Source organism: Mytilus trossulus, unplaced genomic scaffold, assembly GCF_036588685.1.
Source record: "Mytilus trossulus isolate FHL-02 unplaced genomic scaffold, PNRI_Mtr1.1.1.hap1 h1tg000457l__unscaffolded, whole genome shotgun sequence".
Lineage (NCBI taxonomy): Eukaryota > Metazoa > Mollusca > Bivalvia > Mytilida > Mytilidae > Mytilus > Mytilus trossulus.
Window position 1 is genome coordinate 3500 of NW_026963370.1, and position 25103 is coordinate 28602.

At 30.8% G+C, this 25103-nt stretch overlaps 1 protein-coding gene across 2 annotated transcripts in view; it reads right to left on the reverse strand.

The window, feature by feature from the left end:
* Positions 1 to 2535: 2535 nt before the first annotated feature.
* LOC134702408 (uncharacterized) overlaps positions 2536 to 25103 on the reverse strand; it is a 28139-nt gene continuing 5571 nt past the window's right edge. For both annotated transcript variants that reach the window (XM_063563311.1, XM_063563312.1), the window contains exons 4-11: positions 22838 to 23066; positions 21224 to 21455; positions 17813 to 17944; positions 16515 to 16637; positions 12992 to 13129; positions 6942 to 7178; positions 5396 to 5575; positions 2536 to 3711 (exon numbers count right to left, since the gene is read on the reverse strand). In XM_063563311.1, coding sequence (XP_063419381.1) covers positions 2815 to 3711; positions 5396 to 5575; positions 6942 to 7178; positions 12992 to 13129; positions 16515 to 16637; positions 17813 to 17944; positions 21224 to 21455; positions 22838 to 23066 — 2168 coding nt within the window. In that variant the 3' untranslated portion in view covers positions 2536 to 2814. The remainder of the gene's footprint in view (positions 3712 to 5395; positions 5576 to 6941; positions 7179 to 12991; positions 13130 to 16514; positions 16638 to 17812; positions 17945 to 21223; positions 21456 to 22837; positions 23067 to 25103) is intronic.

Genomic DNA, 25103 nt, shown 5'->3' on the forward strand with positions numbered 1-25103 from the left:
AAACTGGAGATAGCTATGTACTGGCTTATAGATGCAGTGCGAAAGGAGAAGGAGAATTTTCCTTAAACATTAATTTATTGTATTTCAATAGAAGACATCTCTTAAAATGTCTGTTATTAACACGTTAACATGTATGTCCCATAGGGATTGACCAGATAAGTCGAAAATCAATATAACTTCGTCTGTCATCTTCATCTTCCCGACCGTGTTTATCAACTAATTTTCTCTCTTTTAGCACTTTAATATCTCGTTGTACCATGTTAAACATATACCCTCTTTTTAATAAACTCGAGTGATCAACTCTTCAATAACGTTAGTATCAAGAACTTTCTTCCATTCATCTATACAAAAACAAATGCCAACAATAACAATTTGTTAGCTTTAAATGTGTTTTATCAATTTATTTCAATCGTTCATCATCATGATTGCATTGTCTATTGAAACCTTTAAAGATGTTTTACTCAAATATAAAAGGACTTAATATCAATACTAATCGTGTATTGAAATAAGCCACGCTTCCCTACCAACCTAATATGGAATATACACGGTCTCAACGCGGTTGGTTTTGACCAATTATAATCCTAGATATGTGTAAAGGATAAGATAATTTAACTTAAATTAATCCCTTTCCACTGTGCGGATGCTAGTGCTGCCTAACATCAATTCAGTGCACAGGGTGATAAAGATAAAAAAGATTCTTGGTTCAATTATAACTACAAGTTCTTGTTTTCTTACATGCTTATTTTTTGTTATCTCCATTTAATGAAACGAAGTCAAATATATAAAAGAAATATATATGTTTCATATCATGCATGTCTTTGTATATGTAACCGGGAGACTGGCTACTGATTTAAAGTTGAGAACGAGCTGCAACCCACGACCGGTTGCAGATGTTGGCATCGCCAACATCGACGATGACTAGGATCTAGTCACTTGACTGAGATTACTCGCTTTAACTCCACTTGTAGAATTAGACACAAGTCTATGCAGTAGTTAACAATTTAATGATTCAGGATGGAATACATATAGTTTTATAAATTGATGTACTTTGACTCGTTGAGCGGATGTTGTCAGTATGAATGCCCGACTCTCACTGAAGTTAGAAACTTCAGAAAACATATTTAAATCAAGAATTTACATGGTGACAAGTATATAATAGAAAGGAGATAACTGAATGACAATGAAATAATACGATAAGAATTAACAAAAGATTATACCAAAAATTTGTCGATTGAGCTTCAGGCTAAATAGCGCCGTAATTGAAATGACTAAAGGATTAATTATTATTTACGTAAGAAAACTTAAGAACTATGTAAAGCTGTGACTTTATCTATTATTTACAAAAAGAATTTACGTTACGCACAGTTTTGGTGATACGTTTGAAACGTCAGAAAACGTTCATCGACGGAACGTTGAGAAAACGTTATTGAAGCCTGTGTTAACGTATGCATCTAAATCTTAGCATCCCGCTTTTTGTTCTCTTCTTCTTTTTTCCTTTCTTTCTTTATTTAATCTTATTCTTTCAGTGGTGGTTAAATTTGTTTTGGCCTACAAGAACGTAGTTTATGCATAAAAAATTAAAATGACAAAATAAACACCGTAAAATAAACGTTACGTTGAAAATCACGGAAAAACGTTACAAGATTGCACGGTAACAAATCAGACTAGACATTTCGATTTTCTTATTATTTTTTTGTCTTTCATTATTTATTCAAAATTCCTTTTATATGCAAAAGACTTTTAAAAACACATTACAAAAACAATACATAAACTCAAGAATAAGATACACAATTGATTTATATTTACGTTCGAATGTACAACATCTTTACAAAAACGTACATAATTTGTGCATTTAGCACACGGTAACAAAATGGACTAGACAAGCATAAAGTTAAAATTCGATTAGAAAATTCCACTTCCAAACCATATTTTTGTACTATTTGTAAACGGTATTAAAAGCACATTAAGAATATATGTGGTTTTTTTTCGTTTACATATTATTGCATTCCATAAAATTTCTTACCGTAGAATCCATTGTAACTTTTCCCCTATTTCATATGACTTGTTACATCATCTTTTGAACATTTCAATGCATCTTCTAACTCGAATATTTGAAAAAAATGCCCAAAACGTCGGATGCGACGTCGTAGCGAATTGTGCTAAAATTTCGCATAGCATTTCTTGCTAATTTGCGTGCAAAAATAAGATTTTCTGATTCAAATTACTAAAAAAACTCGATTTCCATGTTACAAGTTACGCTCATATTTTTTGACGTTTTTTTTCCCTTGAGTGTTATTTGATTTAATTTTATGTTATAATTTTATTATTTTAAAGATATTACTATAAAACTATAGTCTTTTAGACATAACATATCATACCAGTTTTCATTTATTCTAAAAAGACATGCTCAAATTAGGAAGAAAAAACGCGGAACTAGTAGGGTTCACCAATACTGTGCGTACCGTCATAATTATCTTGAAACAAATTTCTGACTTTGTGAAAATATACTTGACACTTAATTATTACTTATAATACAAAAAGCTTTACAAAGAAGAATCGTTACATCATAATGAAATTACTTTGACGGACAAATATTGCAAATAAAATGATTTCTATAAAACAATGAATAGTTTAACAATATAATGACATTTTATGACCGAACAGTTTGTCAATGAAAGTTCAAAAGTATCATATTTATGAAGAATACCCTTTTCAAACATTTCCAAATGAAGATGCACAATTTACACAAATTATCCCTATCACATATATATGAAGACAACAACTAATGTTTTTAGTTTAGTATTTTAATATGATTTACATATTTTTCCTGTATCTTTTCTTACCATTACTGAAATATTTGTCGAAAAAGATTTTTTGTTTTACATAAAATTCATTTAAGATCAACTTATCAACTAACTCTTCTGTGATAATTGGTTGGGAGTGTTGTATACGTCGGCTAGTAAAAAACGTATTTAAGATCTTAATATCTTGAAAGCAAGTCTCAGGTCGACAAAATAAAAAATACAAAGTGTTAACCTGAGATTGTTCTTGATCAAGCTCGTCATCATCTTCTAGAATAACTACTTCTGAATCAATAAAAGAGTTCATAAAAGGACAAAATGTTCCTGCTTTTCGGTGAATAGACATTCCATATTTCTCATCGTTGTCATGCCATGAATCTGTATCGGTTTTAAAACCGCAATATTTGCAGACAATTTCTTTTCCATTTCCTTCGTAACTAAATCCAGAACAGGCTAACGGTAATGGTCTGACCATAGCATCATCTGGCCACGAAATGTTCCCTGGATTTTCTCCTAAAACAAATGAACGTATTCTGTGCAAGAAAGAATTCAGTTCCGAACTTTGACCAATAAATCTGATTTTTGCCATTAAAAGAGGATGAGAAGCAGGATACCCAACATGTGGACGATCTTTTAGCGGTAGAAGCAAATCGGCAAGATTTCTTCCGTCGAGAATTTCAACCGATCCTCCATCTGGTTGTGCTGAATGAACTCTTGTGTTTGAAGGCATCTTTTCTCGCCTTGGCTCTTTGGCTGTTTTGCTAGTTTTATTTTGTTTTTCCATAGTTCTTGCATGTGTATCTATAGCAGTTGTGTATTGTTTTTGCTCTTTATGTGTATCTTTATAGCCGTCCAATATTATTGCTCGTAATTTGTTATCCAGAGTTTTGAAAAAATGTTTGTCCAAACACTGAAACGAAAACCAAGACATATTATGTCGCATCAAAAACAATATTTTTTCGATTTAGTCAATAAGACATATAGACAAGGTTGCAGACTTATAAGAGGCCCGTGTTACAGTTAACCCACATTTGGATCAGCTTTGAAAACAAAGCAAAACAATGAAAAATCTAGATAACCTTTGGATTGACAATATTAAATTACCATATTAAATAAAACAATCAATTTCATTTTGAATTTACACCCAAATTTGGACCATTTTAAAAATTGTGCCAAACATAAAAAAATCTAAATACACGCTCAGAATCAGATTATCAAATATTCCTTGCTTTATTTTTGTTTAAATCAAACCAAGTGTAGTTTGAGACCTTTTGGACCATACTTTGCTCTGACCATGTCAAAATTCAACAATGTAGATACATGTCTAGATTTATCATATCAAACAACCTAGTTATTTGGATGGAGAGTTGTCTCATTGGCACTCACACCACATCTTCCTATATCTATTAAATATTCATTTAATTGTTTTGATAAACAAAAAGTTGTATTTTGGACCCTTTTGACCTTAGCGTTGACCAATTATAAGATTGGCTTCCAAATTAGAAATATTTAAGTACTCAATTAGATTCAGAATATCATTTAACACCAATAATAAGATTTTAAAGAATTCAAACAAAGTTTAATTTTGGACTTTATAAACCTTAATATAGATAATTCCAAAAAAACAGAACCTAAAATCCAAAAGCTAAAAAACCCAATAAGATTCGTCATATTGAAAACTCCCACGAATTTTACACGTGAGTCAAACCTCTAAAGGAATAAGAAATGTATACAGTATTGGTTTTGTACCCATTGAACTAAACCAATAGGGTTATAACCCCTAAAACCAATCATAATTTTGTATTGTGTTGTATAACACCCCGTGACACAATTAAATAGCAATAAATAAACGTATACTCAAGTTGGTGTCCAGTAATCAGAATATTCTAGTGTTTTACTGTCTTTTCAAACGATTTGGACCATGACCCAACAATCAATCAGAACTTTTCTTCTCAAATATGGAACATTGTCGTAAATTTTAAATAAAAAGTCTGATACTTCGATTGATCAAAGCCTTTTAATTTCTGAACCCTACAAACCTTTATTATTTTGCTTACATAATCCTGTTAGAGTCCAGATTGCCAAATCTAATTTTCATGCAGGGAAATAAGGTTTGCTGTCACTTTGACAGACTCTTTGATTTTTCAAATGGTTTATAAGATTTGAACCTTGATTTAGTAGTGTTTTCTCTTTTTGAAGATGAATAAACGAGAAAATAATGTATAATTGTCAATATTGTCTCTGACTAACGATCAATTTAAATTATATGATATATATATATTTTAAAGCAATTCTATTTATCTGAAAAACTTATTCAAATTAATTGAAAATTATACCTCTCTTCCGTGATGATCGAGGCATAATCATATGAAAAAAATGAAGAGGTACCTATAAACCTAAATGTATAGCCAAACCGGGTACCGAATAAAAGCTTTGCATAGGGATATTTAACCATAAATTTCGAGAATCTGTACGTCAGCAAATTTTAATAAAACAAAAAAAAAACACAAATAACAGTTAGTATCTTTTTCCAAAAAAATCATTTTACAGCAGTCGACTAATCAATGTTGAATACAATTTGATAGTGAACAAACCTGCAACATTTTTGTGTATTTAGCACCAACCAACTTCTTTTTACTATCTTGTTTAGTCTTTATTTCTGAATTCTGCTCATTAATATCTGCTTTCAAAAAATAGTTTAGAATTTGTACTTTACAGAACATTGCTCCCACCTTGGAATTTTCTTTTTGTAGGAGTATCAGGTTGAATAATGCCTATACAAAATATAAATTATTAATATATTTATGTCTGCAGACAAATAAACGACTTATCTAGCAATTGACTAAATCTACAACATGATCTTAAAGAGTTAATCTATATTAGATTCGATTGCTGATATTTGGATAAAAGTGTAATGTTAACTGCCGTTTTAGTGCACAGAACATTATCAGAATGTTCTTGATTTACTAGTAATTTTCCAACAAACACTAGAGAGAATATGCCTGTCGGACGGAATGGTAATGGTCCATTTATTTTCAAATACGGTTTCACATATTCTGTCTAATGAAAAACTTATATTCATCATGACTCGAAAAGAATGTTTCAGTTTACAAATTTTAACACGAAAATGTGTATCTGTACTTAAATAGCTAAGAATCAAGGCTACGAAGGCCTTGCTTTATAATTAAGTTTTGTTATATAAGTATCATTGGCAATAAAATACTCTGCGAGCGCAGCTTGATACGACCACAGAGGTCGAACCTGACCAGTTGGGGCAAATAATGACACTTTATTCAAACTTAATACCGCTCCAAATTTTGATAATGACTAAATGTTTGACACATCACATGTTTCTGGAACAGAAGTTATGTGACAAAAGAGCTGACAAATTGGAAGTGTAATTTACCGATTTTGTTCCTATATCAATAATTCAAATACACGTGTAGATTCGACAGATCCCTTGAACCAATTATTTTATCAACTTTATGAAAAATATCAACTTTAAAAGGGGTCTACTACATGTGAAAAAAAGGAATGATGGACAGGAAATTTTAAAATAGATTTATACATAATTTCTTAAATTTTAACGATGATCTACGTACATATTGTAAGCCCGAGATTGTAAGATTGTTTAAATACAACACTGAATGTTGATTGTGATCAAATATTTGACAAGGCATATATCTCTGACAGAGTTCCAACAGGACTTTAACCCATCATGATCAGATATCCAAAGTTTAAGTACATTGTTTGATCCAGTGTATCAAAAAACGCAAAAACAAATTTTAATTTTCGGCCTTTTGAACCACAATATGATCCAATTTGATAATCAGGCCTCAAATCCAAAATCTGAATACACAGTCGGATTCGGCATACGAAAGAATACCATGAGTTATATTATCAAATACAATCTGAAAAACAAGGTTTTGATTTTTTACCTTGATTTTAACTTGAAAACTGGGTTCAAAATTCAAAAGTATAAATACTTTTAGTCTCAGCATATTTGAAGATTCTGATAAAATAAAAAAAAATCAAAAAAAATCTGGACTCTTACATATATCAGGTTAGTTGCTATAGATATATCATCATACCATTATTATTGACATCCACCTTATACTGCATTACACTCATTGAAATTACCTTTGAAGGAAATGTATTGTTGTCTAAATTCAATTTTCGCCATGGCATCTTTATATCAAAATATCCTTTGTGTATCTTCTTATATGAAATACATAAAATCTTGATAATGTCATTAATATCGTCATCTTGTGTTCTTTGTTTGAACATATGCATTGGTTCAATAAGTAGGTTTCGTATTTTAAGAAACATGCCTTTCGTTCCATAAAAGAGCTGTACCAGCAATGGCAGAGTCTGGATCTATACATAAAAAAGACTATCATTAAACACACATTTATCATACATACCTTTTTGAGATTACTCAATAGTATTTCTTACCTCATAAAAAACTATGTATATATATATATAACTTGATACACCAGTTGTGCGTTTATTCTAGATCAGACTTGTCAATTATCTATGAATGATACACTCTATAGATTTTTGAACATTTTACTTAAAGTAACGTTTAACATACCCCCGACAAAGAAAAGTGGTTAACATTACTTTCCAATAGTAAAATAGTTTATCAACGGAAAGTTTTAAAAAACTTTTATATTCTTTACTATTAATTGTGCAGACCTTGTTTTCCTTTCAATAAAGAATAATCATAATGCCTGTGTGTCTATATGTACTATGCATAGTCGCATTTGTAATCCTATATTATGCTTATCGTCTAGAATAGACGATACTATGCAGATAGGAAAACATTATATAAATCTAAAAATTTGCACAGTGGTACTAATATAAGATGTTATTATACGAAGATGTTGTTATTAAATCATTTTGCCAAATACTTCTAAGTATTGTTAAAACCATTGACACTGAAAAGGGCTATTTGTTAAGCCGAAATATTTTTCAACACGATTTAATAACAACATCTTTGTATACCATGTATAACATCTTAAACGAGTACCGGTGTGCAAAATTTTTATCACAATGTGTAATAACATTAATTTGATATCAAGAAGAAAACAATAAACTTGCGGCAAATATGGTAAACCACAACATGAGGTGCTAAATATTTTACACCATGTCCGGATTTCGACAATTAATGTCGCTTCACTTATGTTAGCGACCGAAAAGTATTTGGATGGTCATTTAATTAACCTCAATGTAGGATTGACTCTTGAATTTTAAATAGTCAAAAAAGAATGCACAGATTACATAAATCGGAGGGAAAATATAATACAGGCCCAAAAGCAATAAATATAATCAAGTCTAAATTGAGAACAACGTTCAAACCTATAATTGTGTTTCATAAAAACACATTTTTTATAAGTGTGCATGAACGTTGTAAATATACATTTATAACTCCCACTCGATTTATCCTTCATTTTATGTTTTTTTCATGTATGCCCTCTGGGGAAACTGTCCGTAACTCGCTCGGGAAAGATTTTGGATACGAAAGTTAGGGACAGTTTCCCCAAAGGGCATAAATGAAAAAACATAAAATGAGTTACTAATTTTTCTGTTTTCCCTTGTTTCTAGTAACTCCTGCTTCAATACTGGCTTTACAGTTCGAATGGTTTTTTTTTAAATACCAGTTTAAATTTCCGGGCTTCATTCATTCGGGATGGATGTATAAGTACGTAGCCACGTTCAATAGTTTTACCTCATCAGATAAAACTTATTTTTCTAATCATTATTAAACTGCTATTCGTTTGGGAGGCTTAAATATGTAGTTTCTGTTGCAATTGCCCTACCGTTGTCAAATTTAAAACATTATACCAACTTGGATCGGTATGGACATTTTTGATTTTTTTGTTTGAGGACTGCCCTCCATGCAGTTATAACATCTAAACTGTCACAACCTTTGGAAATTTGTGAGTTGTGCCAGTTCACATCGCAAATAACTATTTTCATTTGGCTTATCTTTGCGCCGTGTTTGGAATTTTCAAAATTGTACCAGCATCTGTAAATTGTATAAATTTCAAGATTTGGAAAAAGTTTCTCAGTTTGAATATATTGACATGATTCATTTGACATCGTGCTATTATTGAAGAAGCATATCTGTTATTCGAAATATTTAATATTTGTTCATTTTATAGTTATTTTATGTTGATGTTGTACCTTTTTGACTTGTTATATATTATATTTTGTAGTGTAAAGAATCATATCACATGATCCATCGCCCTGTAAGATTAATCGTTGACTATTTATTCAGTCATTTTATATATATATACAACTCGTCTAAACATCAACCGAACAATGTAAGATATGTAGATTTTCTTTCGCAATTTTTTTGTTTTTCCCTCGCCGGGATTCGAACCCTTGCTACTGTGATATCGTGACACCAAATCGCCTGCACTGCAGCCGTCCGTCTAGACCACACGACTACTTGGGCTCTACAAAAATAAAGCTTTCAGTGGCCGTGTGTTACCTTTCCTCGTCAGTTTTAATTTAGCGGCGTACTACAGTAAATGATATATAAGACATGGAGATGGTATTGTTACAGATCAGCTCAATTATCTATAGGAAAGGATCCTACAAATTAATGTAAGATACAGTCACAGAAAATAGTTATATTTATAAGTACGTCTGAGTCAGTGACAACTCTAAAACAGATTTATCCATCGGATCGCCATCAATGATGGTGATACATGGCTGTGTACACTCCAGCCGTCCCGCTAGACCATATATATATATATATAAATATGTAGAGTTGTCACTGGCTCAGACGTATCATTAAGATCCATTTTGTTACATCTTGTGATCAATTTTATTTGGCAATCGCCAATGGCAGTCAGCAGGGTTAATATAAAGAACATCAGTTGTTCGACCTGTTAGTCAAATGCGTTTTGTTTAAATATACTTTTTCACTTTTTTGGTCTTTTGGAAAACGTTGTTTGTGCTGTTTTTAGACCTTTCTACAACGAAATTTGTTTGACATGCACACGTATAAAAATTGCGGATTTTATCCAACGCAATAACAGGTTTGAACGTAGTTTTCAATTTAGACTCGTTTAGATATAAATATATATATCCATTAAATAGAATAGTAAAATAAGTTTAAACGTTAACAGTTCCATTCAATCGAGTTCATCCTTCCATTGGGACTCTTCAGGATAACTGATATGGTCATATCAGTTATCCTGAAGAGTCCCAATGGAAGGATGAACTCGATTGAATGGAACTGTTAACTTTTTAACTTATTTTACTATTTTATTTAATGGATATATACATCTGCACATTTGAAATTTAATTTTTACGCCTATATATATATATATATATACATCAGTGACCACCGTGGCACATGAATAGTAAACTTCACTAGGGTAAAGCTGAAGACCGTTTTTCGATTCATAGTTAACCCAAGATGGAGGATGAAAAATTAGCTCAGTATCTCTATTGTCTGTCTGTTAAAGTGTTTCTATATTAATTTCTTTACAAATCATACATTGGTATGGGGTAAATTTATAAAAGATTCACATGGAAAACATACATTATTATCGAGAAATAAGTATGAAACATGAAATTAAAACTGAAATTACGGACATCAGCTTTACCCCCAGTAAAACGTGGAATTGATAATAAATAACAAATACACTTTACTGATAGTATATGTATGTCCATAGTTTACAGTCTACAGAAAAACGCGAAAATAAGTGAAATAAATAGAAAACAAGAAATAACGATTTGTTGAGAGAGAAAAAAGGGGAATACTAAACAAAAGAGTCCTCTCCCCAAGTACCTATGGCATTTGATTCCTTTCGTGAAATTCTATATTCATAATCTTTAACAAAAATCCATACTTACATGACCATTTCTAACATACCTTTTTAACTGAGCTCTAAATGCCCGTGATTTCGCGGTTGTGTTCTGGTATATATAATTACAAGCCAGTAGTCAGTATTTGTTTAACTCCCCAAGGAAAAAAGTGACTTAATTGAGACATTTTAAGAAATGATACCGTGGTCACTTTTGGTCATAATATGATCACGGGAAGTAACTATATAACGTCGTCATATTGATGACCGTTTGGTGCAATGATTTTGTTATCGTTTGGTTAAGTTAGTCATGGTTTAGTTAGGTTACTTCCAACAAAGATTGGTGCAGTTTTATTTGATTCAAATCAGAATATAATAAAATAGCACAGCTTAATACGACCGCAGAGGTTGAACTCTGAACAATTGGGGCTAGTATGGACACCGCATTATAGCTTGATACCGCTCTGAATTGGGATTGGGATTGAATATTTGACACAGCATATGTTTTTGACACAGAATGAATGTGGTCTAAAGGACTAAAGAAAAAAAAATTAAGGTCCAATATCCAAAATAAAAAAAAAAAATGGATTGATTCAGCATATTAAAGAATCCCAAGAATTCAATGTTTGATGAAATCAAACTTTAATTTTGGACCCTTTTGACCTCAATGTGGACCAATTTGATAACGGTGTCCTAAAATCAAAAATACAAATCGTGGTTTGATTTAGCATATCAAAGAACCGCATACAATCAATTTTTGTTGAAATCAAACAAAGGTAAATAATGGACCCCAATTTGAACCAAAACTGGGCTCATAATAACAAATCTAAAACATGTAAAGATTCAGCATATCAAAGAACCATAAGAATTCAATTATTGTTAAAATCAACCGAAGTTAAATTTTGGACCCTTTCGATCTTAATGTAGGCCTATTTGAAAACGGGACAGGAAATTTAAAATTTTAGAACATAGTTAGAATCGGCCTATCAAATAACACCAGTATTTTAACTTTTGATGAAATCAATCAAACTTTAACTTAGGACACTTTGGACCTCATGTGCACCAATTTAAAGAGGGGGCCCAAATTCCAAAAACTTTATTCACAGTTTGATTCAGCATATTAAAGAACCCTAAGAATTCAAGAATTAAATACCAATGTAATAGGTCAAGAAATAAGCAATTTAAACAAAGTATTAGAAAAGTATTGTTTTATGTCCCTCATTCCTACACAGTATAGGCCATAACCCTCCAAATCAATCCCAACCTTTCCTTTTTGGTATGAAACCTTGTGGTAAAATTTCAAAAGGATCCATACATTAACTCACAAGTCATTGTCTGGAAACTAGAAAAATACTTATTTTGACCACTTTTGGACAACTAATTCCTGCACTGTTGTGACCATAACCTCCAAAATCAATCCCAACCTTCCATTTGTGGATCATAGTGATCCATTTACTTAAACTAAAGTCATTGTCCGGAAATTTAGTGTCTTCGGACGAATTTAGCGATATATTTAAACTAATGATCAATTTCTTAATCAAACTTTGACAAAAATATCTAATTCCGTGGAAGTTGTTTTTAACTGTAAGTTAAAAACCACTGTATTTAACGCCCGTCGACGTGACTACATTACTACTTGTACCCATAATTATACGTTAATACAATTTATTACGAGTATTCGCTCGTAAAAATATCTAAAAAATATAAACAATAAATGATACTTATTTCACGTGTTGTTAAGGTGGAATTCGAGTATAAAATAAAAATGATAGAATTTGTTCATACTGAGCCTTAAAGAAATATATATTGATAAAGTTTAAAAAAATAATAAAACGTTAGGTAACCACGCATTTTCTAAAGCTATAGGTTGTGACAAAATGACACATTTCGCATGAATTGTACAGGAAAAAATTTCATTATGTGATTAGGAGCTAAACTAAATGATAGAATAGTAAAATTAAATACGGAATGATATATAGCTGTTGGACAATGCTTTGAAAAAAAAGAAAAATTAGTGTCACCGTACGTTTTTTTCTGTAAATTCTATGTAGATTCCATCAGAAAGAGCACTGCTTTAGAGTTTCCTCTCATTAATATGTCACTTTAGAAACATTAAAAATCAACCGAAAATAGTTTACACAAAGTCTTGAAAAATTATCTATATTTATAAGTCAAAATCTTACTATTTCGTTCTTTTAATTAAAAATTCACATTAGTTATTTGCATTCCTGCATAAAATTTTGCTTCATGTAACTGTTTTTAAATCCGGACCTTAGTTTCTCTTCTTTTTCAATCCAATTGAATACACATAATACCACCCGAAATGGATGGCATGTATACCTTAAATATAATGAGGGTTATTACCATTTCTGTGAAATCCGATAACTTTCTTATCATGTCTATGACGAAATAAAACATCTTATAAGTGACTCTGGCTGTTAAAGAATGCAAATCCAAAGTGAAGTCATTCATTATTACTTGAATATCACGCCTTAAATTCACCTAAAAAGAGACACACAAAAAAACGTATGTAAACAAAAACATAATTACGTCAATAATTTGTATTCATTATTTCAATATAAATACTACATAATCAACCAAATAACTGAATCTTTCAAGAAAAATGACATTTAATTATTTATTGTCCAGGTTAACCATCATACTTACATGCCTTGAAACAAATATATGATTTCAACAAATATAGCCCCTGTCGAACATCAAATTGAATCAAGAAATATACATGTATTGGATCATTAGTTCCGGAATTAACATTAAAGACAATTTGCTAGATGTCACAATTTGCTCAATAATATGCAAAACAAGTATGCATATTTCATCTTCCAGATTGGAAAAGTAGTTTGAATTAAAAATCATATAACACGACGGTACTCAAATTGCACTTATTTTGACAGTTTTTTAATCTACGTTTTTAATGCTCCAAACAAAAGTTTAATATGTGTTTATTTTGTAAATGTATCATTATTTATTATATGGTTTCATCAATTTAATTTTGAATCAAAATGGAGTCATAGAAAAATTGTTCTGAACTGACCTCCAAACTATCAATGATTCTGTAATGAGGAGTATCCAAAATGCATCTATGCTTAAGGGCATACGATACAGTTTTGATCCCATATTCACATTTTGATAAGAAATTTCATATAGTCTATTTTTGACCTGATTAAATCAAATATGTGAAAATATACCTTCATGTGCTACTTTTTGAGTAAAATAAGGTCAAAACTTTGTATATTTGCTCAAAATTCGGTTTTGTGGTCGTATTTATTCTTTCGAAAGAAACACTTAACTTTTTTGTCTTTTATTAATTTAAAAAAGATAAACACAAACTGTTTTTTTGTTAAATAATTTGTAATTTCTGTATTCTATAATTATCCCATAAATTTATACATTTTATATTCAGAAATATCTCATATTTATCAAATATTCATGAATGTGGAAAAAACATCATTTTTTGCTGTATGTTTCAAATTTAAAAAAAATGCTCTATTTACGTTTTCATGAAAATTGGCACACATAATCTTCTCGCGTAATCAAACCAAATGGCATTTTAAAAACTCCTATTGACGTCCGTAGGTTCGGTAAGGGCCATATTTGGCCCCAATTATAAAGTTCATAGTTACAAAACAATAAATGTTTTAAGTTGCCTTAAAGAAATGTTAGAAAGTTAAACAGAGCTGTTTTTGTCAAAGTTTAATTCTAACACGTTGATTTTTACATCCAAAAAAGGTCAAGATAAGAGATTTTGGTGAAATTTGACAAAATCAGCTAGATTTCAACCAAATAAAGGACCAGGAAACATAGAGCGCATGCGTCGACAAGCTTTAGATTCAAATAAGACATGCAAAATGTCTTTACAAACATTATTTATAAAGATCTTTGTTGTCGACGTATGCTATGTTTCTTGTCCAATAATCTATGGAAATTTAGCCATTTTCATTGATTTTGTCGTGAAAAATCAAAATGAGTACAACTTGTGACGTCATAATAAAACGCAGAAACGTAAATTTTCAACAAAATGGTTTATATCCTAGCTAGTCAATATATTGCCTATGATTTTTCGTGTTATTGGTCGAGAAATCCGAATTTACGCTAAAAAAGGGGGCCATTTTAGGACCTTATCGAACATACTCCTTTACGAATAGATAATTTCAACTTCACCATTTGAAACTCTTGATTTAATAGCTTTTTTTGTGAGCAACAACCCTCCATCAAGAAAATTATGAAAGGAAATGCAAGCAGGGACATACCGTATCAATTGGGAGATATATTCACTGTATGCAGGTGCTGCTGGAAATTGATATGTTGCTACTTAGAAATGGACAGTTCACAAACTGGAAAGCTTAAATCATCTCTTTTTGTCGTAAAGTGTTATTTTCAATCAATCCTCAATTTTAAGATGTAAGTCAAGATATGAGGCCGAATTAACTGTATCTGTTCTATTTTTTTTTATATCTAATTCAATGGGATAGATGCATTCGACATAGTCACCAAATTTTGAACTATTTAATGAAAGCACATCATCTATATAGCGGAAAGCGAAGTTGAGGGAACTTGCTTACTTCTCTTCTTTCTTCCTAAGAAGTTCCTGTATTAAGTAAGCCTCATAATAATAACGAAACAAGTCGACAAGAAGAGGGGAACAATTCGTTCCCATTGGAATACCATTTGTCTGTTGAAAAACACGTCCTCCAAACGTAACAAATATGTCGTCAATCAAGTATTCAAGAATTCTGATAATGTCAATTTTAGAGAATGTTTTGTTTGAATCAGAGTGATCCTTTACAAAGTAGGATTTATCCTTTCCCCAGACTAGATTAGATTTCCGCTTCTAATTTTGTTAAATAGGTGCAATTTGGGTACTCACTTGTATGACAGTTGCATCAAATTCCATCATGATTATCTTAACCAAAAAATGTTTCTTGTCACATGTCTCACCTTTTGTCTTTTAATACAAAGAAATTACAAAAGAAAGATTATTCTAATACAATTTATCAACAATCCATGTAAGTCATAGGACCATTATCTGGAAAAGTTGTTTTGGGCCATTTTGTAAGTTGAAAACTATTTTTACTGTTTACTATTTTTCGTTTCTGAGAGTAGCTCATTGATTTTTCTTGATTATCTTGATCATATGACTCTAAAGATTAAAAGTTGTAAAGCGTAATTGAATCAATATATAAAAAGTAAAAACACAAAAATACTGAACTCCGAGGGAAATTCAAAAAGGAAAATCAAAAATCAAAAGGCAAAATCAAAAGTCCAAACACATCAAACGAATGGATAACAACTGTCATATTCCTGACTTGGTACAGGCATTTTCTATGTAGAAAATGATGGATTGAACCTGGTTTTATAGCTAGCTAAACCTCTTACTTGTATGACAGTCGCATCAAATTCCATTACATTGTCAACGATGTATGAACAAAACAAACATACTCAAAGAGTAAAAATGTCAAAAATAGGGGTACAACAGTCAATATTGTGTTATCATCTTAATATCACTACATAAACAACAAATTTAACAAAGAAGCACAAAAAGGCATACATCAATGTAACATTCTCATTTTGCATTTCTTATACGGCTGAATTTATCTATAATTTACGTTAACTTTTAGATCATAAACATATTTAAACAATTATTGTATTGAAATGGGAATTCTTTTTTGATTGCTAGTATGACTCAGACGTACTTACATATATATATATATAGACTAATTATAAACAAAAAAGTAATATTGATAACAGGCATTTCATGGGTTTTCAACTACAATAATTATTGCGTCTTTAATTAAGAACAAGAAAAGGTTGTAACTGCAACTTTTCATTATATCCATGTATTATGGTGACTGTTAGGAAAATACATTACCCCATGTAGTGACAGTTCTCCATATTCTTCAAAATTTAATGTGAATGTGCTGAGATATCCCATTTTATCAAATACGTTTGCTAATGTATTATCTCTCATTATTGCTGGATTCAATACAGCAATCTAAATAAAAAGAACTCGTTATTTCACTATTTCACTTTTATTAATGACAAAACTAGAGGCTTTAAGGATCTTGTTACGCTCACCTTGGACTATGGACATATCATTCAACAAACTCTCCGACAGAATTTGACACATTCCCCATTTCTTTTTTCAATTTAATTCATGACAAAAATCTCTATTTTGTTGATCTTGTATTACTGATCTTTTAGTCTGTTTAGTTTCTTTGACTTACTAACATATTTTGACATGCTGATATATTTTGTGAATTTACAGTGTTTATATATGTCTTGTAGCTATTTAATAAAGTATAGCTATATACTAGTTCTACATTCTATGTTGAGTGTACTATATGTTTACTGCACTACTCATTGACGGACAATTAAGGGATGACTTTGTTCTATGTTCTTCTTTGCACGAATTTATAATGCATGTATCCCCGCCACTTTTCTAGTAATATATATACGGAATACTCGTACTAATGCAAGTTTAACACTTTCCCACACACGCGCTACATAAGGGACACATATCTTTTCCCCCTTTTTTCAGGTAAACACATGTTCGTTTGAAGGCCTCGAATGCATGTACTACTATTTATTTCATAGTTCATAATAAATTGAAACTTTAAGATAACATTTGAAATAATTATGTTTTTTCGGCGTGAATAAATTATTTGCAACTTTATATTCGTCACAATTATCAACGCCTTTTAATTAGAACCAAGTGGCCATTTACCCTGTGACATATATCAATTGTGATTAAAATTATAGGAGGCTTAACAGAAAAAAAAGTTTCTCTCTAAATATCATTTTAGCCATGTCAAGGACGTTGGTAGGAAGGCATGGTCATCTGACACATCTGACACATTTTTTTAACTAGATATTTTTATGATGATTGTGACCAAGATTGCTTAGTTGTGACTTTCAAGCAAAACTATTAAAGCACACGAATACAGATTTAATATGTTCGAATTTGTCACTTGTAAGTTAATTTTTCATCAGCGTTGTTTCGTTTCATCTCAACTGACTATAAAAAAAATTATGATTGAATATAACAAAAATGAAATTGTTGTATATATCTTTTATCTAATGGTTCTTTAAGTAAGAACTTGAAAGGATTGATATAGCAACTCTTCATTCTATCCATGTATCGTAATGAATATAAAGCAAATACATTACCTCTTTTAGGGTGTGTTCCTTACGATTCAATAGGACTGAGATGTTATCATGTATTTTTGCTGAGATGCTTGCTAATGCAGCATTCGCATTTGAAATACCATCAGTCATGTTTGCTTGATTGAATTCGTCCCTCTAAATAAAGAACAAGAAAAAATGTAACCAATAACATGTTGTTTGATACGAATAGTAATAAATTGTGATCGTTTCATGCATATCACATACATTTTTATATATTGTATTACTGTTGTAGAGTTCATATTATTCACATCATTTTGGCAATTGTTACATTGAGTTAATGTCATATAATAGACATTCATAATCAAAATGTACCTAATGGTATGTATAAGGTAAGATAAAATGTAGTTTAGTAGAATATCTGTATGCGTACTTACAAACTTCTCAAACTAAAACAAAAAATACAAAAAAAATTACTAAAACAATGTTTTTATAACAATGATTCAATAATAGAATCCTTAAAACTGTATTTTTCACTTTTTTGGCATATACAAGATAATTGTTTCCTGGTAATACCATCAAACATGTAATTGTATTCTATAAAACAAATATTCAAAAATGTAGCCCATGCAGAACATCAAGATGAACAAGGCTAATAGATGTATTGTTCTTTCCATTATAGAATCATTTTCGAAACTAACATTGCAGACATATTGTCATTTCAGGGCAATTATTGCAAAATGCAGTCATGAAAAATATGACAAGCATTTGAAGTGTTCAATTATTAGTAAAATCCCCTTCTCGTATTATGTCATGTTTGTTTACAGCATGAAACATTCGTTACTTTTTATATAAAAGATAACTAGACTTTTGGATTTGTTTAAAATAGTCCAGTAATGTGTGGGTCTAAATTGGGTCGGTTTTGTCTGTTTAAACTGAGAGGGGCAGGATGTGCAGTCCCGTCGTTTCATGACAAAATTGAAAATCTAAAGGCTATAAAACAAATCTGTGTCGCTCACCTAATAATATGTGCATATTTAACAAAGAACACTCTCTAGCATTGTAGATAAAATTGAATTGATGATAAAAAATCTCGATTTTTCTTAATAATGTTTTTATGTTTATGTTCTCTCTTTTATCTTTAAATTTGACTCAAAACTCAAAAGTGAGAGAAACATCGTGAGGCAACCACTCTTATAAAGAGGGAAGTCAACTAAATATATTATATGTTGTACAATAAAGGACAATAATCCTAATTAAGATTCAATTATGAGACTTTTCTACAGAACTTTACTGGCAAATCATTTTAGCATATTAAAGCATTTTTCATAGTTTTCTTCCATTTAATACACACAAATGGGGAAAAAATGATAAAATGTGTCATTTAAGGGCAATATGTTCTTAGGAAGTTGTTTGCCAGTTTCGAAAAATAGAACGAGCAATTTTACTTATGGATATTACCTATATGTACTTTTATTAGCTATGGCAGTCATTTTGTATGCCAGCCGGGTCGGGTCATCAGACACATTTTCCTTGGAAATTAGTATTGTTGTGAATTTACTTTTTTGTAAACAAAAAGTAAAATCACAAAAATACTGAACTCAGAGGAAAATCAATTCGTAAAGTCCATAATCACATGGCAAAATCAAAAAACAAAACCCATCAAAAACGAATGGACAAGAACTGTCATATTCCTGACTTGGTACAGGCATTTTCAAATATTTTCAATATATCCTAATTAAGATAATGGACAAGCTTGGTTAAATCTTGCATTGTATTTTAAGAGAAGATGTTTTATTTCGAAATTAACAGACGACGATGGACAAAAGACGCATAGTGAGGAGGAAAGCTCACTTAGCGCTCTTGGCCCCGGTAAGCTGATTATGTGCCAGATGTGTTAGTGTCTTGATATGTGGTCTTCCATTTATGAACTGAAAAATTTCGTGGACATTTTTCTTTATGTTAAAATATATAACGCTTTCTCTGTGAAATACTCCTGAATATCCTGTTCTTTTAGATTCATTTTTGTTAATACATGATTCTCATCCTGTTTATGGTACTTTTTGTATTCAGTTTTGTTTTACTATAAAATTCTATAACTTTTCACAGATGTCATTAAATTTTGGCACTCTATTATCATCTATTTTTTATAATTTTTTCTGTTTTTCTCTCCATTCATTGACATTATATTGCAACTGCTATCACATTGTTAACCTAATTTACACCTCGTATATCAAAGTTAGGGTTTGATAATGTTTTAAATTACAGTACTTGACCATGTTGACATCAGAAACAGAAAAATGCCAACACATGCAATAGACAAAGTGGGAGTACAAAAAAATTGAATTTATAACACAACATTTGATAGGCCTTTAGAAGCAGTGCTTAATGGTTTGCATAATTATAGAATTCACAAGAAAAATGATTTTTAAGATATTTTGACTACTCGCATTGACCGCAATTTTCTATTTAGTTTTGACAGCCGTGTATATTGGGAGCGGAATCATCGTTGACACGTTGATTTTAAATTTGATAGTTTCAATTGCCTAGTAGTTTCACAGATAATTTTTATGGAAGATGATGAACATTGGACAAAAACGTACGACGAGCGACAAACAGCCAATTCATAGAGCTAGCAATCGACATTTTGGTCTTTAATCCTACATATGATAATCATATTCTTGTAAAACTAAAAAGAAAAAATACTAAGTAAATTTCACGAGATTGTCAACTTGTAATGATAAACAGATAGACATACGAAGGTATTTCATAGTATCTCCGTCTACAACGACAAACTTATCACTTTGTTTAAAATGTCTAAGGATTATATTTTAGATTGACACGTTTATGATTGTATCACTTTATAGTTGTAATGATATAAATCCTACTTTATTGTAAGGTATCAAAAACTAATATCTAAGTATATATGAATTTCAGCTACCATCCTGAGCACTGATCACACCTTTGTCTTTATACCATAATTTTTTTACATATTTGTTTGTTTTTAGAGTGATAATGATTATAACACAATGGTGACAGCTGTAATCCTACTTTTTGACCTTTTTGCCTATTATGCCTGTTTGTTGTGTGTACACATTGTTTACAATAGTATGGATTTTTATGTGACTAACATGCAATTGTTAGGTTTACCTAGCAGCTTAAACATCATTTTTAATCAAATTTTTCTGCATAAGTAAATACAAGTACAACTCAGAATCTGACATGTTTTTCATACGTTTGGTGTGTTTGTCCTTTTGATTTTGCACTTTGATTAAGGGATTTTCGATTTGATTTTGCATTTGAGTTCATGTTTTTTTTTCCTTTTTAAACTGTCTGAAAAAATATTATTTTTACATTCCGAGTGCACCGATCTTTAAATGAAGCAAACGGTACCTTTTTGTTCACGATTTAACATTTCATTCTTATTACAATATCACAATAAATGTCCATAGATACCTGTTCGTTTTTCTGCAATTGAGCCACTTCAGTTATCCTTTCATGATCCACAGACAATTGCATAGTCATAATCATTTGAGTTATCCATTCATGGTCCACACATTTTTTTGCTTCAGTTCCTCCAGTTATCCTTGCATTAATATTGAGCTCACCCACAAGGACCATTATCTCCAATTCCTCTGAATTTGGTAAGCTGTCATGCACTGCATTGTTAAATTCTGTCGACAATGTGCTAAAACAGATACCAAAAACCAAAGTTACAGAATAAGATGTATAATGTTTTTTTCTTCATTATTTTAGTAGCTTAATACATGGTTAATTCTATTAATACAAGAACGAACACACAAATACGAGGCAAAATGTTATAAGACTTTTACAGTTAGCTTGTCATTTTAAACGTAAAAGATTTTTAAGAAGAAAAGTGAGGGTCAATGAACAATGTTTTTTAATACATTCAAATTGATAAAACCAGAGGATTCCGAAAATCTTACAAAAATCCCAAAGTATGACAGATGCCTCAAAATATCTACATCAACAATAAAGTCGCATGATCTGTGTTTTAACGATGTTGTCCTTTGGAAATTTCTATTGATCAAGATTCCCATGGCAGATGATGCTTGCATATCAAGAGTTGCTTACACTATCGATGCATCAAGTCTTGCTCATTTTGGTTTCTTTAGTTTTTATTCGTTTAATTTATTTGTCTTTTCCTCATTCATTAAGGAGTTGTGAACATCGTTTAACTATTGTGACCTTAATGAAAACATATGCTGTAATACAGATTGTTCCTCTTTTTTTTGTTAAGCCGTTTTGTTTTTTATGATTATGGATCAATTTATGGGTCTCTTTTTTTAAGCATGGAATTTTTCGAAAAACGAAGGATTTTTTCATCCCGGGTATATATTTAAATACCTAAGCCGTATTTGACACAACTTATTTGAATTGTAAGTGTCAATGCTCTTTAACTTTGTACTCGTTTGGCTTCATAACTGTTTTGATCTTAGCGTCGTTGATGAGCCTCGTCATGGTACCTTTGATAACTATTCAGTCTTCATAGTGTGTTAATTAACGTTTTTTTATTGAGTTAAGCCTACCAATTGATATTTTATCGTGCATTTTTCTATGTTGTGATGTTATGCTATTGTTTCAGAAAAAAGTGAGAAGGTTTGGTACCATTAAAACGTTTAATCCTGCTGCAAATGTTTGAACCTGTCCTAAGTCAGGAATCTGATGTACAGTAGTTGTCGTTTGTTTAAGTAATATATGCGTGTTTCTCGTTTCTTGCTTTTTTATAATGATTAGACCGTTGGTTTTACGGTTTGAATGGTTTTACACTAGTAATTTTGGGGCCCTTTATAGCTTATTGTGCGATGTTAACCAAGGCTCCATGTTGAAAGCCGTACATTGACTTATTATGGTTTACTTTTATAAATTGTTATTTGGACGGAGAGTTTTCCCATTGTCACTCACACCACATCTTTCTATAATTATTTGTTGACATCATTTTTTCTCATCTGTTTGGTTATCATAGACATGTAAACCATGCAATCAATGTGGACTTGATATGAAATATGAAATTTCTAGAACACCAATAAATGTCAGCAATATAGCTACCTTTTCATAGAAAATATGTGTGCATCAGCTATTTCATTCTCTTTTCCTTCTTCCACTTCAATAACATCTTCTTTGTCAGATGTATCCTCAGTTGTTTTATCGGTTTCTAAGTTGGATTGCTTGATTTTGGTGTCAAATTCATTTGATATTGGAGAGGATGGTAGTTTTCGATTAATATCACTTATATTATGGTTTGCAATGTTCTGCTGTATGATAGCTTTATGTATTTCTGCAAATAAAATTAACAATATGAATAGTTCTGAAAGTTGGCATGCATATTTGTTAGGATTACGAATCAGTCCTATGCATCAAGATAAAACATAGCATTTCAATATAATCATATAAAAAAAAGGTAATGACGGTTATACAATAAAGGATGTTAACAGGAGAAGTTTGGACATTTCATGCGTTCGACCGAATGGATTGAACATTATTTACATATAGGATTGAATAAAAACAATATAATAGTATAACAAAAAGGTTTTTATGCCTTTCCCAAGTTAGGAGCCTAAGATTCTGTAGTTTTCATTTGTTACTGTGTTACATGTTTGATTCGTTCAGAAGTTTTCCATAAAATAGGCCGTTAGTTTTCTCGTATGTGTTGTTTTACAGTTGTCATTTAGATTTATTTAATAGCTGACTATGCGGTATAGGCTTTGTTTATCGTTAAAGGCCGCATGGTGCCCTATAGTTGTTTATCCCTGTGTCATTTGATCTTTTGTGAATTTTTCTTTTTGTCAATTATACCACATTTTAGGGCAATATGATACGGCGTGGCTGGAAAAAAAGGCAAGAATGTTCATATATTAAATAATTGAAATTAATGTGGAATGTGTCTATGGGTACATACGATACTCCCGCGTACATACAACGTTATAAAGGGACATTGTTGGAGAACAATAAAAGATACTCTGTCACTTGATCTTAGCGTTTATGGTTAAAGACAATGTGACATAAAATTTGGTTGATGCAAACGTAAGTTATAGAACTGAAACGAAAACATTTTTCTCATGTGTGTAAAGGCATAACTCTATGATAGTAAAAGTGAAACATCAAAATTCAAAATCATGTATGTATTGTGGTAATATGTGCATAAGAATTAAATGATTTAGTAGAGGAAAACTAAAGTTTGAGAATGTAAACGAAAATTTCTACAAATTTTTCAATTTATAAAGGTATAAAACTGTACAATTATTATAGTGACGTAACGATACGGCGAGGTCTTATAAATAATCCGTGACAAAAACAATACTTTCGAAATAACGTATGTTCACAACTTTTCTTTTACAATGATGATTTTTTTTCATTTTCTGTCTGCATACTTTTGTTTTGGCTTTTTACAAAATAAAATTACGTTTATCATAGATATTTTCACCCACTGCTGCTTATTTTACTGAAAATAAAAATCTAAAACATGTTCTATATAATCAACTGCTGTAATAGTAACATAATTCCTTCATTGCCAATCAATAATTGGCTGCCTAAGATGTGTCTGGATGACCACGAAATATTTTAAAGATCAACAAATACAGTTATTTAAACTTTGGTATACATTCCGTTAAGACTATGACATTACACAAGATCATGCGTTTATCATCATGTTTCTTTTATCATGTTTTTACATATTGGCAGTTATTGCTATCTGAAATTTAACTGTTGAGATTTAGGATATACATTTATAAGATATAATCTTCTTTGCATTAGAAAACTAGAAAACACTGTTGCTGTTAGTACTTAATAGTATTCTAAGATTAGTATTTTATGTCATTTGTTTTTTGTTGTTGTTTTTGTTGTGTTTTTTTTGCTTCTTACCAACCTACTACACAAAGCCCGTTCAAACTAAATTATTGACTTTTACAGTTTGTTTTTATTACTGTTATGTTACACCAATGTCAAGGTTTAAACATTCTAAAGAGGTCTGTTTAAAGTTATTGGTATATAATTCCGTGATGATCTTTGGATTCTGTCAGCAGAATTTCATTTCCCCGATCATTGAGGTCCCTCTGAATTGCTGCGTTATAGATTTGTTCATCTGTTTTACTTGATTGAATTGTTTTCATATGTAGTATGACCTACCTTAAATTGGTTGAATTACTTTGCAGTTATGAATTTGATCATGATGAATGGTATATGGGGAACTATAACTATATGAGCTATTGTTCGTGTCTTGAATTTTTCTAAATCGTTACATTTGATTGGTCTGTCAGGACTTGCATTTTTAAAAATGGACAAAAAATGTATTATGAATTTGTAAACGCTTCCATAA